The following is a 15,249-nucleotide window of genomic DNA, read 5'->3' as shown; positions in this document are numbered from 1 at the left end:
CCCTCAACCTGCCGTACATACTATAAGACTTGGGTGACATCATGGACAAGTGCATTTTTATTCTTTTACTCCTCACTTCATTTTACAACCTCTCCAACATTAAAGTGCTTTTATTTTGACATCAATATACGATTGTTGTTTTTATCCACAGCAAAAATAATAATAATCTAATGGTGGAAGTTGATTATTTAGCTGTTGTGAATTCACTTCCTCTGGGTTTTATTTTGGGAACTTTATCATGTTTGAACAAACAAACACAAACGGTCTTAAATCTTAAACTGCTGAGTTTCACTGACCAGGCGTCACTACTTCATGTCTCCTCACGGTGGCGCTGCTCAGGTGAATGAGGTAACGTTGGGCAGCGATCTTCTTCAGTTAGACAGATATGGTCATGTCCTGATTATGGTGATATTAATCCCTGTGATTCAGTCATTAGTCTAACAAGAGGTTAACATGAGTTAACGTTAAAGTTAGGCTCATGTCTGTTCATTTAAAGTCAATATCTGTTGATAATATTCTATTAAACCTGCACAAAATCCAGCTCAAAGCTAAAAAACAGATTCATGTTTCAATACAAAACAGTCTAAAGGGATAATTCCACAAAAAGAGGGCTGGTATAATGACGTCACATTATGAACATAATTATGAACAGTGCAGCTGCACTGCATGAAGGTTCAGGTTCATGACCTGGTCCAACCAAGGCTCAAGGTCCAAAAACATGCAGAGGTTAATGGATGAGTCTGAACTGACTGCGAGGGTGAACGGCTGTGACCTGGCGACCTCTGCATAGGTGTGACCCTGCCTTTCACCCAGTGGTACATGAGTGAGTGAATGAGTGAAAATAATAGTGATTTCATCTTCATTTCTACATGTTTTTATTGATACGTGATGTCACAGGAAGAAATACATAAAAACTGACCATTTCCTGTTTGAAATAAAGGAAGATGATTCTTATCTTATCTTGTCTTATGTTATCTCAGGCTGATGATCGGTGTGTGTGTGTGTGTGTGTGTGTGTGTCTGTCCATCATCACCAGTAAAGAGGGCGTTGATGTGCACGCGCGTGGCTATGCGCTCGACTTGCTTGAAAAAGCCTGTAGTGCACGTGCACTGAGTCTGTGCAGGGAGGAAGAGGAAGAGGAGGAATAAATGAGTGTGGATGTGAGGGAGCCGGCACACACACACACACACACAGAGACACTAAAATAAGCGGTGAATTAATTTAGCGCGCGTGCTGCTGCAGGTTTGCGCACAAACACACACGCACGCGCGCGCACAGAGAGCGAGAGAGAGCGGAAGAAAAAGTTGAGATCCCACGAGTCAGCGGCGGCGCGTGGGAGTGGGCAGCAGGATCGTGACTGACTGAGGAAAGCTCCACTGTGTGTCTCGTCATGGCAGGTAATTTATGATGATTCTCTGTAAATCATCTCACAAACACAGTAAACACGTCTGTTCATTGGAGCTAACCAGCTCTGCTAACGCTAGCATCAAACTGCAGCGCCGCCGTCGCCCATCTGGCCTGAAGCTAAGCTAAGCTAAGTTAGGCTAGGCTAAGCAGCCGCTGCTAGCTGGGCGCTCGCTGTTTACCACGGTCCAGTAAGCTAACTCCCTCCGTGACTGTGCAGCGCTGACTCTCCGCAGTCGTAACCGCCGCTTCTGAGACGTCTCTGCGCAAACGTCTAATTTTGCTGATATATATGTAAATAAAACATTTAAGTGTAAGTTAATATCTCGCATGTCTGTGTAGTGTTATACTGTTGTGCTAGCGGTAGCTGAAACTTTGACATTGGCCACATGCAGGCTAACAGTGCGGGCCTAACCACTGCTGCTACTGCACACTCCAAAAACTGGGTTTTTTATTATTTATTTCAACGGTTTATGGTTTAAATTAAAGGTAACGTCAGATAAATGTAGTGTGTTGATGATGTAGAGATAAAAATCCATTCACTTTAATCTGAAGTAGTCATGTATTTGTAGCTTTGTACATTTCATTCATCAGATGAAACATGACTTTGAATGAAGAAAATCATAGTGAAGGACATTTTTACTGTCACTCACTGATCTTTGATTCATGTCTGCTCATCACACTCTAAAACATTCATTTATATCATTTTAGTTCAGTATTATTCAACACTTTTATTGAGCTACATATGATTTTCTGTTGGGAAATCACAAAAGGAGCAAACAAATCATCTATCTTTTGAAATGTGTTAATTATATTCCATTATATTAAGTAACAACTGCTTAAATTAAACTAAACACGCTATATGTATGAGGGCTGAGTAATATGAATATTGTGGATAAGTGTCAGATTATTTTTACCCCCTCATATTTTGGTTTGATTTAATGTCACATTTCTAAATAAATCATCTGAGAAAATTAATACATTTAAGTAGAACACAAGTTCAGGTGAGGCCTATTTTAAGACCTCCTCTATTAATCATTAAACACTATGAAAGTGTGTGTGTGTGTTTCATATATTTATATATATATATATATATGTGTGTGTGTGTGTGTGTGTGTGTATATACATATATAAATATATGTGTGTGTATATATATGTATACAGTATATATACACAGTTTACTAAACTTATAGTTTGATGCATTTGCACAAACACATAATTCACACACGAGTAAAAGCAGCCTTTTTGTAATGACAGTTCTGTGATTGTACTTCTTGACGTTACTTTTTAAAGAAATTCAACCTAGTGCAGAAGTGACCTGGCTGAAGAAGAGTGAGATTACAGCGGGATACGATTGGAGAAAGCTACTTTGAGAGATGCGCCATCCATGCTTAATACTTAGACTTTGTGACCTTTCTCTATGTTGTGAACAAATGGAGAAATCCTGCACTTTTAACTTTTCACGTTAACGTTTTGTTTTCTTCAGTGAGACAGATATTGTGATGTATTGCTATATCATTGTATTATGTTATGTATTGATTATTATATTATTGGTATAGTGGACTGGGATATGGCTGCACAATTCTGGGAAAAATGTGAATCACAATTTTTTGCTTAGACTTGAGATCACAATTCTCTGGCATGATTTTTTTTCACAAATCAAATGTTTATTGCTCTCATAAACAAAATATTAGAAACATTCTATTAGGCATTCAAGTAAAGTGCCTGAACACGGTCCTGCATAATTATTGTTATTATTATTAGTATTATTGTAGGGGCTTAAGTGACGTATGGTGTGTTTCCACTCTGCTCGACTCATGACGTCATAACCAGGGGAAATGCGTGACACAAGAATCAAACTGAACAATGCTGAAGTGTAAGTCAGTTGACTTTTAACAATCCTGAAAACGTGGGTTAATTGCCAGCATTTAGCAAGGAAATTGCATTACATTGAACTGTGACTTTAACCACTTGTGTTTGAGTGATGGCTGTGCTACACAGCAAAAAAATAGGTCACCGGTGGTATTTTTAGTTCATGCCTCGTGTGTGTTTGGGTGGAGAAATGTCGCTGATGTTTTGCTTTTACACACGGTTCTGAAACTGATCAGTGACATGAATTGCTCATTTAATCACCTGATTACTTTCTGCATTTTCTCCTGCAAAGGATGATGGGAGTCTCAGTGAGAGTGCTGCTTTTTGTCTGGATCTGTACCAAACCCTGCTCTGGCACTTTGTGTTAAATTCCCGTCAGAGAGAGTGTGTGTGTGTGTGTGTGTGATGAAACCTGAGTGACTCATAAATGTCCTTGATTGTTCTGCAGAGCTGCTTCATGGTTGCTGATGTACAGGCTCACTTATTGTCCACCTACAAACCCCTTTAATTGTGTAATAACAGAAATCATAGGGTTTTAAAAAAATAAATGCATATGAAAAATATGAATAATTCAACAAGGTTGTGAAATGAGATGTTGGAGAACCGGTTGAGGTGAGTGATGGCAAAGTAGCAGACGGAGATGCTACAAGACTCCTTTGTCTACTAATACAGATATCTGTCTGATACAGTAATTTTACTCCTTTTAAACCACAAAGCTGTTAATAACACATTTGTTGACACATTTCAGGCACTTTCAAAGACATAATTCACCATCTGTGGAACAAATATTCCTATAAAGAAGAAATAAACAGCCCACAACATGGCTGCAACAAACCATAGAAACATTTGGTTCATAAAATGTCAGAAAACATAATATAAAAATGTTTCTTGAACCTGGAAGTGATGACGATGAGAATGAAGAAAAAAGTTGATGTTAATTTGTAATCAATTAAATCACAAAGTGGGTCTACTGATGCCAACATCAGTCATTTTAGACCTTTTAATAAACTATGAAGCTGTTAACAACACATTTGATTTAAAGACATAATTCTCCAATTATTTAACAAATATACTTATCTCATAAAGAAGCCCACAACATGACTCGGCTAAAATACTGTTGCTGATCTTAATTTACATTTTGTCTGTGCATAGTGATGCATGAGATACAAAGGATTCGCCATAGATTTGCACCAGTGTCATATCGGCTCATTCTTACCTGTTATTGGAGTTAAATCACAATTATACAGTTCACATTGATGTTATCAGAAAAAGAAAAGCACAGCAAAAGTAAAGGCTCATATCGAGGAATGCACATTGATATGACTAATGACAAACAGACTGACTAAACTGCTCCCTCCTTGCCTTCTAAATAAAAGCTGTAGATATTTATAGATATTAAAAGCTGTAAGTCCAATATCATGCATTCCTACTCAAATCCTCATACAGTCGTAGAACTTTGAAGATGTTGGATTTTTACACTTGAGGCTAAACAATGAATCCTAATGAAATCACAAATACTTCAACTCAACATTCATGTATTCCCTGAAGCTGCTTCCTGTGAAACACTTGCACTCACATGTAAGCACGACTCTGACTCACGGCAGACGCTCAACACAACATTTAATGAAGAAAAGCTTCAGTCATGTTTTCATTGTATGTCTCTGCAGGACCTGGAGGTGACATGCAGTGGTGCTTCTCTCAGGTGAAAGGAGCCATTGATGATGACGTCGCTGAAGGTGTGAGCTCTGACACACACACACACACACACACACGGAGAAGAGCTGATTAAATGTTTTGCAGTGAATGAGCAGGCAGGGCTGCGTATCAATCAAAAATCTTCAATACCGGTACCAATAACAATACCTTCATTTCAATACTGGTTCCTAATCGATACTTTTTTCGATACCAGTTTTATAATATCATTTCTAAAAAAGAAAATTACACATTATGGAAAAAATCCATTGTTTTTATTTTTCAGTTTTGGCATTTTTACACTCGTGCACTTTTTTTACATAAAAAAATGAACTACAAATTATTTTCAGTGCAAACAAGTGACAAGTGATTTTCACTAAGGATCTCACAGAAACTTACAGATGTAAAATCAACGTCTTATCATGTCCATATTTGACATTAGAACACAAAACAATAACATGGTTGCATTATTATTACTCAAAAACCATAATCTAGGCTGGGATAACTTTAGATAATCTCGGTTTAACTGGTCAACAACAGCAACAGTTTCCTCACCTCCTGTAGAAAAGGGTAACAAACCTTAAACATTAAAGTTGTGACTGTGGCACTCGTCTTGTTTTTCTTTACCTGTCCGTGTGAACAGATTCACACTGACTGACCTCGCCCTCCTCCTCCTCACATCAGGGTCAGAGGTCACTGTGAGGACAGGATAAACATAACAGGTTAAGCTTCATCAGTTACTGTCTATATTCAGTTAGCTTTTCATTTAGTTAGCTATATAGCCATAACACACTAATATCTTAAGTTAGCGTTTCATGGATCCCAGTTCAAGCACATGTTACGCTGCAGTAAACAAACATACAACACGTAAAGTCACCTGTTGAATTCCCGACACAGCGCCATCAGAACTGTGTCCTCGTCATGGATGAAGGTTTGAAATCAGGCCGCTGTGTAACATGAGAGCAGGTGGATGTCTGCACTCCGCTCTTCTTACATTCAAATACTGAGCAACTTCCTGCTCTGAGGTCCATACATTTGTCGTGTTGCCGACCTCAGTGGCGATATCTATTAAACACATTGTGTCGCGCTCTATATTAGTATCACTTTAGTTGAAATGGAGCCACACTTTGGACCTCGTGGCGTTTTTCGTCACTTACGTGTAGTTAATGACACAGTTACACGTGAACGCACGGTCGGTGCCATAAAAGAAGCGAAGCTCTGTACCCAGCCCTATGAGCAGGTAAAAACTCATCATCTTCCTCATTTTTCCGTTTTTCAAAAAGATGGGTCTTAGCCCGCTCCCTGGTGTTAGGCATTAATATTATATACTCTCCACGGCTTTATCTGTCACACTGGATTGATTCTTTGTCTGTGTGGTTATCATGCAGAGATGGAGATGGAGATGTTTTAACTGAGTCTCTGTGTGAGTCTTACAGAAGTCTTGCAGCTTCTCCGTCACTTGTCAGTCTGGATACTTCACTCATGTTCCCTCCTGTGATCTGACAGCAGCCTGTTTTGCTGCTGCTGGTTTTATCCACATACTCAGCTGTTGACGTCATGTGACTCAGTTTGTTAACTCTGCCATGTTGGCAGGAAAAGCTTTCAAACTGCAAGAGTTCACTGCTAACTTTAAATTCACGGAGATCGAGTGATATATCACAGAACCTGACAGACTGAGGGACACACAGACATGTCAGAGGTGTTTATTGTATATTATATAAAGGGATGCTCCGATCCACTTTTTTCACTTCCAATCCGATCCCGATACCTGAATTTGGATATCTGCCAATACGATACTATTTCAATATGGATGCTCTGTTTGCTTTAATATTATTATCATCATTGTTGATTTTATATAGGGCTGTATTAAACTCCTTTATACAGGCACGTATGATATGTACCAACATATGCGTGTGTCCCCCAAGAGGACTTACTTGAGGTTAGTGTAAGGTCAGAAAGTAAAGCTGTAAAGCCACCTTCGCCCTGAGCTTTTCCAAGCCGACCTAGAATCGCAGCACACCACCGGCGAAGGGAGAAGTCCCGCAAGGGTGTCCTCTCGCACATTCTCAGTTTTTTTTTTGTATGTGTATGTGTTATTTTTCGTTTTCTAGTCCCTAACAGTAGTGTTTGATGACGGCTGCAAAACTAACATTGAGTGCAAATACTGAAATATTATGCCTGTATGCTGACTGACTCACACTGGATACTTACACATAAAATGCCACAATATTGATTTATATATATGTATATATATACACATATATTGTCAGATGTGTACGTATTACAACCAGGTCAGAGAAAAGAAAAATAACATAAATTACGTATGTTTATTTGTTTTATTTCTTGTAAATGTTTCTTAAAATCTGTCGTACACATTTTACAGCAATTAAAAACTGAAATACAAGAAAATTAAAAACATTTAATAACCTTTCACGGCCCATTTGCAGTACACAGCCCCCATTCTGGGGGTCGCTGGGGTAAATTGTTACAAACATAAAATGGATGCTGATGAAATAATGACTCCGTTGCTGCTCTAATAGAAAAGTATATCAACTTTTAGGTCACGCACAATATCTCTGACATAGAGCTGCAGGGAGGACGACTGCTGTAACCTTTCACCAGCATCGTCTTTCTGCGCCATCGCACACCAAAGGGTTAAGTGTGTAAGATGAATGTTATCGTTCATAAAGAAACTGCTGCTGGGGAAGGAAACGAGGAAAAACTAGTTCTTGGATCATTTTTGTCTGCTCTACATGCTCAGACGTCTGTCTTCATCTACTACACCAGTTTAAAAAATAACATTATCAATGAACGCTTACACCATTGTCATGTTTGTGCTGGACTTTGCAGCGGACATCATATCCACTGTAGAGTTTAATCAGACCGGAGAGCTGCTGGCCACAGGAGACAAAGGTGGACGCGTGGTCATTTTCCAGCAGGAGATCGAGGTAAAGCTGCTTCAGTTCTTTTCACACACTGTTTACCTTTTTACAAGATTGTATTAGTAGTTGTTCTAAACTCATAAAAACTTAGAAAACACTCTTAACAAGAAAAAACAGCAAAAGTAAAGGTCCTCATGATGGTAGTGCGTCCTGCTGTGATGTATGACAGACACAGGAGGAGCTGGAGATGATGAGATTTTAGTTTTTAGGAGTGACCAGGATGGATATAATCCAAGGACAGCTCAGGTGGAGTGGTTTGGAGATAAAGTCTGAGTGAAGGTTCAGATGGTTTGTTGACATGCAGAGGAGGGACAGAGGTTATATTGGACAAAGGATGTTGAAGATGGAGCAGGAGGAAAAGAGAACGACCACAGAGGACAGTTGGAATGACAGATGAGGACAAGATGGAGGCAGATGATCAGCTGTTGCGACCCCTAAAGGGAGAAGCAGAAGAAACGTAGAAAACACTCTTAAAATCATGTTGTGCTAACTTGTTTTATCTTCTTATGTCACAGAATAAAAGTCCGCCTCAGTTTCGGAGCGAATACAACGTTTACAGCACTTTCCAGAGCCACGAGCCAGAGTTTGACTACTTGAAGAGTTTGGAAATCGAGGAGAAGATCAACAAGATCCGCTGGCTCCCTCAGAAGAACGCTGCTCAGTTCCTGTTGTCCACTAACGGTGCGTTATCATCATACATGGTGACACATAAGCAGGTATTTAACCACAAAGTCAAGCGTCTTAAAACACACAAGGATGTGACCTGTGTCATTTCCTGTTTGTGCAGATAAGACGATTAAGTTATGGAAAATCAGTGAACGAGACAAGAGACCTGACGGTTATAATCTGAAAGAAGAGGATGGACGTTATAAAGACCCCAACACTATCACATCACTGCGGGTGAGTTACTGGAGGGTACAGGGCCTGAGTATTTTATGAATTGATGTTGGATCTTCATGAAATCCTTGGTTTCTTCTCTGTTCTTCCGTCAGGTTCCAGTTTTAATACCCATGGACCTGATGGTGGAAGCCAGTCCTCGCCGGGTGTTTGCCAACGCTCACACCTACCACATCAACTCTATCTCCGTCAACAGTGACAACGAGACGTACCTGTCTGCAGACGACCTGCGCGTCAACCTGTGGAACCTGGAGATCACTGACCGCAGCTTCAGTATCCTTGTTTGTCCGTCACTGCTGAGACACAGAGACGCAACAGTGTCAAGAGCCTTCGCCCAAACTGTCCTCGTTTACTTTGTAACCTCACGTCCAGTGTTTTCACTGAGTGCGGTAACATGAAGAAGCTGCTGAATCTTTCAGTATTCACCTGAGAATCTAAAAGGAAAAGGGAAAAAATGGCTCGTCATTTCTTTATTTGTTTATAATCTCAACCACAAATTTATGTTCAAATCAAATGAAAGATGTTATTCAGCCGAATTTGACCTGATTTTATTTCTCCCATGAGTTACTGAGAGTTACCAGGAGTTATCCAAACAACACAAAGATGTTCTGATGAAGCCAGTTTATTTTTATTTGCTACATTTTAATTGATCACAAAGTCCGAGATAGTTTTATTAAAAATGTAATTATTGAACAAATTGTTTTCCCATTTTGGTATGGACAGAATGAACATTCACGGATTCTGCTGGATAATTCTTCCAGTTTGTTTAAATAACAAATACGGATGACTGCCACCTGCTGGTCAGGGATGGTGCTTCCTCTCACTCAGGTGCAGACTGTACGTGCTGTGAAGCGTAAACATCATTTCAAACATTTCCAGAGTGACTGTTTGCTAAGTGTCTTCTCATATTTCTGAAAAGAAAGCTGGAAAACAAAGTTTAAGCTCTGTGAGCTTTGTCTTAAATGTGGTGTATGATAGACCTGGAGAGGCGTGTCCACGTCGTTGTTACTGTACGAGCATGACGGAGCAGGAAGTTGGTCGTCTGCAGCTGACATGAGGCCAGGTGATGGAGATACTAAGTGTTTTTCATTAGGTCAAAATATGAACTATTACACAGAATAATTCATAAACGGAGTCATCAGTGGCTGTTGATACTGTCATAGACACATCAGTTAGAGTTCATCTTAACCCCGCGCTCTGCAGATATTGTTGACATTAAACCTGCCAACATGGAGGATCTCACAGAGGTGATCACAGCAGCGGAGTTTCATCCTCATCAGTGCAACACCTTCGTCTACAGCAGCAGCAAAGGAACCATCCGTCTGTGTGACATGAGGGATTCTGCCCTGTGTGACAAACACTCCAAATGTTAGTGTGCACCACCATCAGCACGTCTCCACCTCAACAGCTGAGCACGTGTCATAACCAGGCTGTTGTTGTTTGTGCTCCAGTGTTCGAGGAGCCAGAAGACCCCAGTAATCGCTCCTTCTTCTCTGAGATCATCTCCTCCATCTCTGATGTCAAGTTCAGCCACAACGGACGCTACATGATGACCAGAGACTATCTGTCTGTGAAGATCTGGGACCTGAACATGGAGAACAGGCCGGTGGAGACTCATCAGGTGAGACAGACAGTGAGTGAGTGAGTGAGAGAGACAGACAGTGAGTCAGACAGACAGACAGACAGACAGTGAGTGAGTGCGAGACAGACAGTGAGTGAGTGAGTGAGTGCAAGAGACAGACAGTGAATGAGACAGACAGTGAGTGCGAGAGACAGACAGTGAGTCAGACAGACAGACAGTGAGTGAGTGTGAGTGAGTGAGTGAAGACAGACAGTGAATGAGACAGACAGTGAGTGAGTGAGACAGACAGTGAATGAGTGAGTGCGAGAGACAGAGACAGACAGTGAATGAGGCAGGCAGTGAGTGAGTGCGAGAGACAGACAGTGAGACAGACAGACAGTCAGTCAGTCAGTGAGTGAGACAGACAGTGAGTCAGACAGACAGTGGATGAGACAGACAGACAGTGAGTGAGTGAGTGAGTTAGACGGACATACAAACATTGAGTGAGACAGACAGTGAGTGAGTTAGACGGACATACAGACATTGAGTGAGACAGACAGTGAGTGAGTTAGACGGACATACAGACATTGAGTGAGACAGACAGTAAGTGAGTGAGAGCTCTTTTCAATCACCCGATTGAAGCTGTTCTCGAGAGTGTTTATATTATTATTATTATTATTATTATTATCATGTAACATGAACACTATTTGAAGAAGGAAATGACAAACATTGAAATCAAGCTGAGTTATTGCATTAAAAGTAATGTTTTAACAAACTTATGGACAAGTCAAAGGTTAAGTTTTGTCGTAAAGAACTGGAGTCCTGTAATTCTAACTCTGTATTTCCCTCGTGAAGATGAGTATATGTTTTTTCTTTGTGTGACAAAATAAAACAAAAGTCAACCGTAAAACATCTGTAGACACTGGTGTTGTTTCCCATCATCAGGGTTTTTAATCTAACAATAATCTTCATAAAAGGCAAATTGTTGATTAATTGATCAGTAGTTTGGTTTATAAAGAAACAGATTAATGATTGATTAATGAAGAATTCACAGCTAATCCAATAATTATTGAATTGTTGCAGCTCTAAACTCATTGTGTGTGGCCACACCCTTTTTTCCTTATTAATCCCTGTAATACCACACCATCTCCACAAGGAGGCACCACAGCACATGTGTTATGACTGAGTCGAGCAGCGTCTGTTCCTCTGAAACATCAACGTGTTCATTAATGTTTCAGGTTCACGAGTATCTGAGGAGTAAACTGTGCTCGCTCTACGAGAACGACTGCATCTTTGACAAGTTTGAATGCTGCTGGAACGGAAACGACAGGTGAGCAGGCACACGTGCACGCACGCACACGCACGCACACGCACAACACAAGGGTTTGTTGTTTGTCACATCTTTGTTTAATGTCATTGATGTACTGAGAACACCAGTGATGAAGAGATAAAGGTTAGAAATGTGTCTTTATTATTGTTATTATTATTATCTGTGTTTAACTTTGATCACAAACATACGTGATGTAATGGACGAGATGCTTCAGAGTGTCATCTACGACCTCCACTTGTGGTAAAAGTTGAATAGTTCAAGGTAACCATGGCAATTAAAAATTCTGATATCAATGTTCAAAACTACTATTAAAGCAATATTTCACTGCTGGAAAGATGAATGTCTTTTTAAACTGACTCGTCTATGTCGTAGAAATGTGAAATAATATTCGAAGCAAGTGAGAAAGGCAGGAAAATAATATTTTGGCTCATGTAGATGAACGACAACTCCCAGCATGCACGGCGCTCGCTGTCCCACGAGTCTCAAGCTTCGAAGCAGACGGCGCTCATTGTGTAAACACACAAATCCCTGTGAGGGATTAGATTTATACAAATATAAAAATATGAAAGAAAATACCCGCGACCGGTGCGCCAGTGCTTCCTCATACACGTGTTAATCCCGTGTTTCTCGTGTGTCCTCATCAGTGTGGTGATGACCGGCTCCTACAACAACTTCTTCCGGATGTTTGACCGCGGTCAGAGACGGGACGTCACCTTGGAGGCGTCCAGAGAGAACAGCAAACCTCTGCAGGTCCTCAAGCCCCGGAAGGTCTGCGCCGGCGGCAAACGCAAGAAGGACGAGATCAGCGTGGACAGTTTGGACTTCAACAAGAAGATCCTTCACACGGCCTGGCATCCCCAGGACAACATCATCGCCGTGGCAACCACCAACAACCTCTACATATTCCAGGACAAAGTGAACTAACTCAGCTCTGGCGTGGATGGTGTCACATGACCACCCGCAGCTGATCTGCGGTTACCGCCGGTAACCAGCTCCCTGTGTGTCCGTTGCTCCTGGTGACCAGACTGTGCTCAGATGTGGACAGGGGGCGCTCTGCTCTTGTGACTCCTGCCTTGTTGTTTCAGTGACGTTGTGCCAATTTCTTTTCCCTGTTGCTTTGTTTTTGTTTTTTTTTTTGTTTTTTTTCCGGCTCACCTGCCCCTTGTCTGCCCCCTGGGGGTTAACGTGAGTAAAAACCTCTTTCATTTACTTCAGATTATGAACACACACTTATTTTTATAACTTTCTCCGTGTATGAACATCCAGACACTTGTTTAGTTGCTCCCCGTCGTCGTCCTGTGCCATTGTTGTTTATTTTTCTACGAAAAAGAATTTGCCAGTCTTTTTGTTTTTGCCTGTCTGTCTAATCTTCTGTCATAGTTTTTTTTTTTTTGTCTGTTCAATCATGAGAACACTCAGTTTCCTGCTCAGACTGCTGCCCCCTGGTGTTCAACTCCATGAATTTAAAGCGTGTTTCTCTCACTGTGGCTGTGCTTTAGGTTCTGGCTGGCCAGAGAGGTCTAGTCTCTACAAGAAAGGTTTGTTTTTTTGTTTAACATCTTTCTTTCTTTTTGTTTTTTTGTTTTTGTATTCGACGGTAGTCAGGTTTCAGAGATAGCCTATTGAAAGATAAATATTACAATTGTCATATTTATATTAAAACGTTGAAATAATGTCATCACATCTGCGCTGTCCTATTTTGTGAAATGAAGCTGGACCTCACAACATCCTTGTTTTGTTGTTTCCTTCCACGGTTTATTTACCACAGATCTGATTTGACACTGGACTTCATGACTGCACCAACATAAAGTACTTCTGTGGTTTAAAAGAAAAGAAAAACATTATTTGAGGCATTAAATCATTTAAAGTTTCTGTTTTTTTTGTCTCAACTACTGCAGACGTTATGACTGCTCCTGTTCTGTATGTGGTGATACATTACTCAAGGATTTACAGCAGTTGATGTCTACACACACACACACACACACACACACACATATTTAAAACATGGACAGTTCAGACTATATCGATGCCTCTGATGTGTATAACTACAATTTTAATCTATGACAGTGAAGATAATAAACTACTTTTTGCATTTTTGCCTCATGGTTGCTGTCGAGGAACAAGATCAGTGTTGAGTTCTCTTGGTTTTTATCAGTGTTTAGTTTTTGCACAGTATGTATATATTTAAAATATCTGTGAATAAGTTACAGAATATTATAGAAAAAGAATACATTGCAGTAGGATTACTGTCTGAGCTGAAGTTGATCTGACCCGCTGCATTGAATTTATATTCATAAGAAGATTCATATTGATGGTCATGTTTTGAAAGAAGTTGTGAAAGTAGGGATAAAGACTTTGGTCCTCACTTTATGTAGAAGTTGACTCATTAGTATAAAAGTCCTTGGGGAAAATCATAAAGACACATTTTCTTTAAAAAAACATGTTGATCGAGCTCTTTCCACCTGCACACTAATGTAAAATAAATGAATAGGCTGCAAATTCCAAAAAACTCCTTTTAACTGAAGGTCAGGAAAGATCTGAACTAAGGGATAAAAGTCACCGTTTGAATGCTTTGATGTTTCCACACTGAAGTTGTGAATAGAACCAGAAAGTCATAGAACATTAGCACGTAAGTACCTTAGTATTAAATGCACAGGAAATCTAATTGGACTGAATAATGTCCTAATCGAGTCCAACATTCTGAGGTTTGAGTTCAGCTTCTGTTAATGTAAGTGGAATTAGAAGATGAAAATGTGTTTTTGACATTCATTTTAATAATTGCAGAAACTGTTTAATATTTATGAAATAATGAAATATTTCAATTGAAAAAAATATGTGTAATATTGTCTTGGTTGACCTGAACATTTTGAAGGTTGAATCAAGTGTCTAAATTGAAGTATGTGGAAAAAGTTAACAATGCAAAAACATAGAACAACATAAAAGTTGTGGTTATGTAATAAAGAAGAAAATCATTAGTTAAAGGCTGAAAAAGTGAGTCTTAAACACACTGTATAAAAAAAACTGTTTAAAATGTCTTTTGTGTCTACAATGGTATATTTTTTAATAGAAAAAACAAACAAATATCAATTAAATATAGGAAACGTTTAAACTAAAAAGTAAACTTAATGAAATAAGTTTAATTGCATAAAAATGTGCAATTATGTCTTTAACATAACAATAGCAGAAACGTACTCGGTTAAATGATTAGTTGATTTGTAGTTGTTCGTGTTTCATCTCCTGTGTTTTGAAGATTCTTATGTACCTAATAAAATGGCCGCTCAGTAAGCGTACGTGTCTGTCAGGCAGGTGTTGTTATGTCATTTGACTCCTCCCTCCTTCTGCCCTTATCAGGCGAGCGCTGTGACGTCATCGCGCAGCTCCGACGTCTCGTGGCTGCATCAACGCTTTTTTCTTCAGACGAAAACAAACAGCCAACGGAGCTGTTAGCGTAGCCTAGCTTAGCTGTCAGCCGCGCAGCGAAGGCGGACTCTGTGACTTCGTAACGCTCGCGCGTCTGAATGTGCGCAGATATAACGACTCAACGCGTTTTC

The 15,249-nt window shown here is 39.9% G+C and overlaps 1 protein-coding gene across 1 annotated transcript; it reads left to right on the top strand.

The window, feature by feature from the left end:
• Window positions 1–1,127: 1,127 nt before the first annotated feature.
• On the top strand, window positions 1,128–13,790 carry LOC122787121 (serine/threonine-protein phosphatase 2A 55 kDa regulatory subunit B alpha isoform-like). The gene is made up of 10 exons (XM_044053719.1): window positions 1,128–1,397; window positions 4,944–5,012; window positions 7,819–7,916; window positions 8,426–8,591; window positions 8,698–8,810; window positions 8,903–9,080; window positions 10,011–10,175; window positions 10,259–10,428; window positions 11,607–11,698; window positions 12,343–13,790. Exons 1-10 carry the CDS (start codon window positions 1,391–1,393, stop codon window positions 12,620–12,622), a joined length of 1,338 nt encoding a protein of 445 aa, XP_043909654.1. The 5' UTR covers window positions 1,128–1,390; the 3' UTR covers window positions 12,623–13,790.
• The last annotated feature ends 1,459 nt before the right edge of the window (window positions 13,791–15,249 follow it).

Source organism: Solea senegalensis, linkage group LG21, assembly GCF_019176455.1.
Source record: "Solea senegalensis isolate Sse05_10M linkage group LG21, IFAPA_SoseM_1, whole genome shotgun sequence".
Lineage (NCBI taxonomy): Eukaryota > Metazoa > Chordata > Actinopteri > Pleuronectiformes > Soleidae > Solea > Solea senegalensis.
Note: the sequence above shows the minus strand (reverse complement) of the source record. Positions and strands in the feature narration are given on the sequence as shown.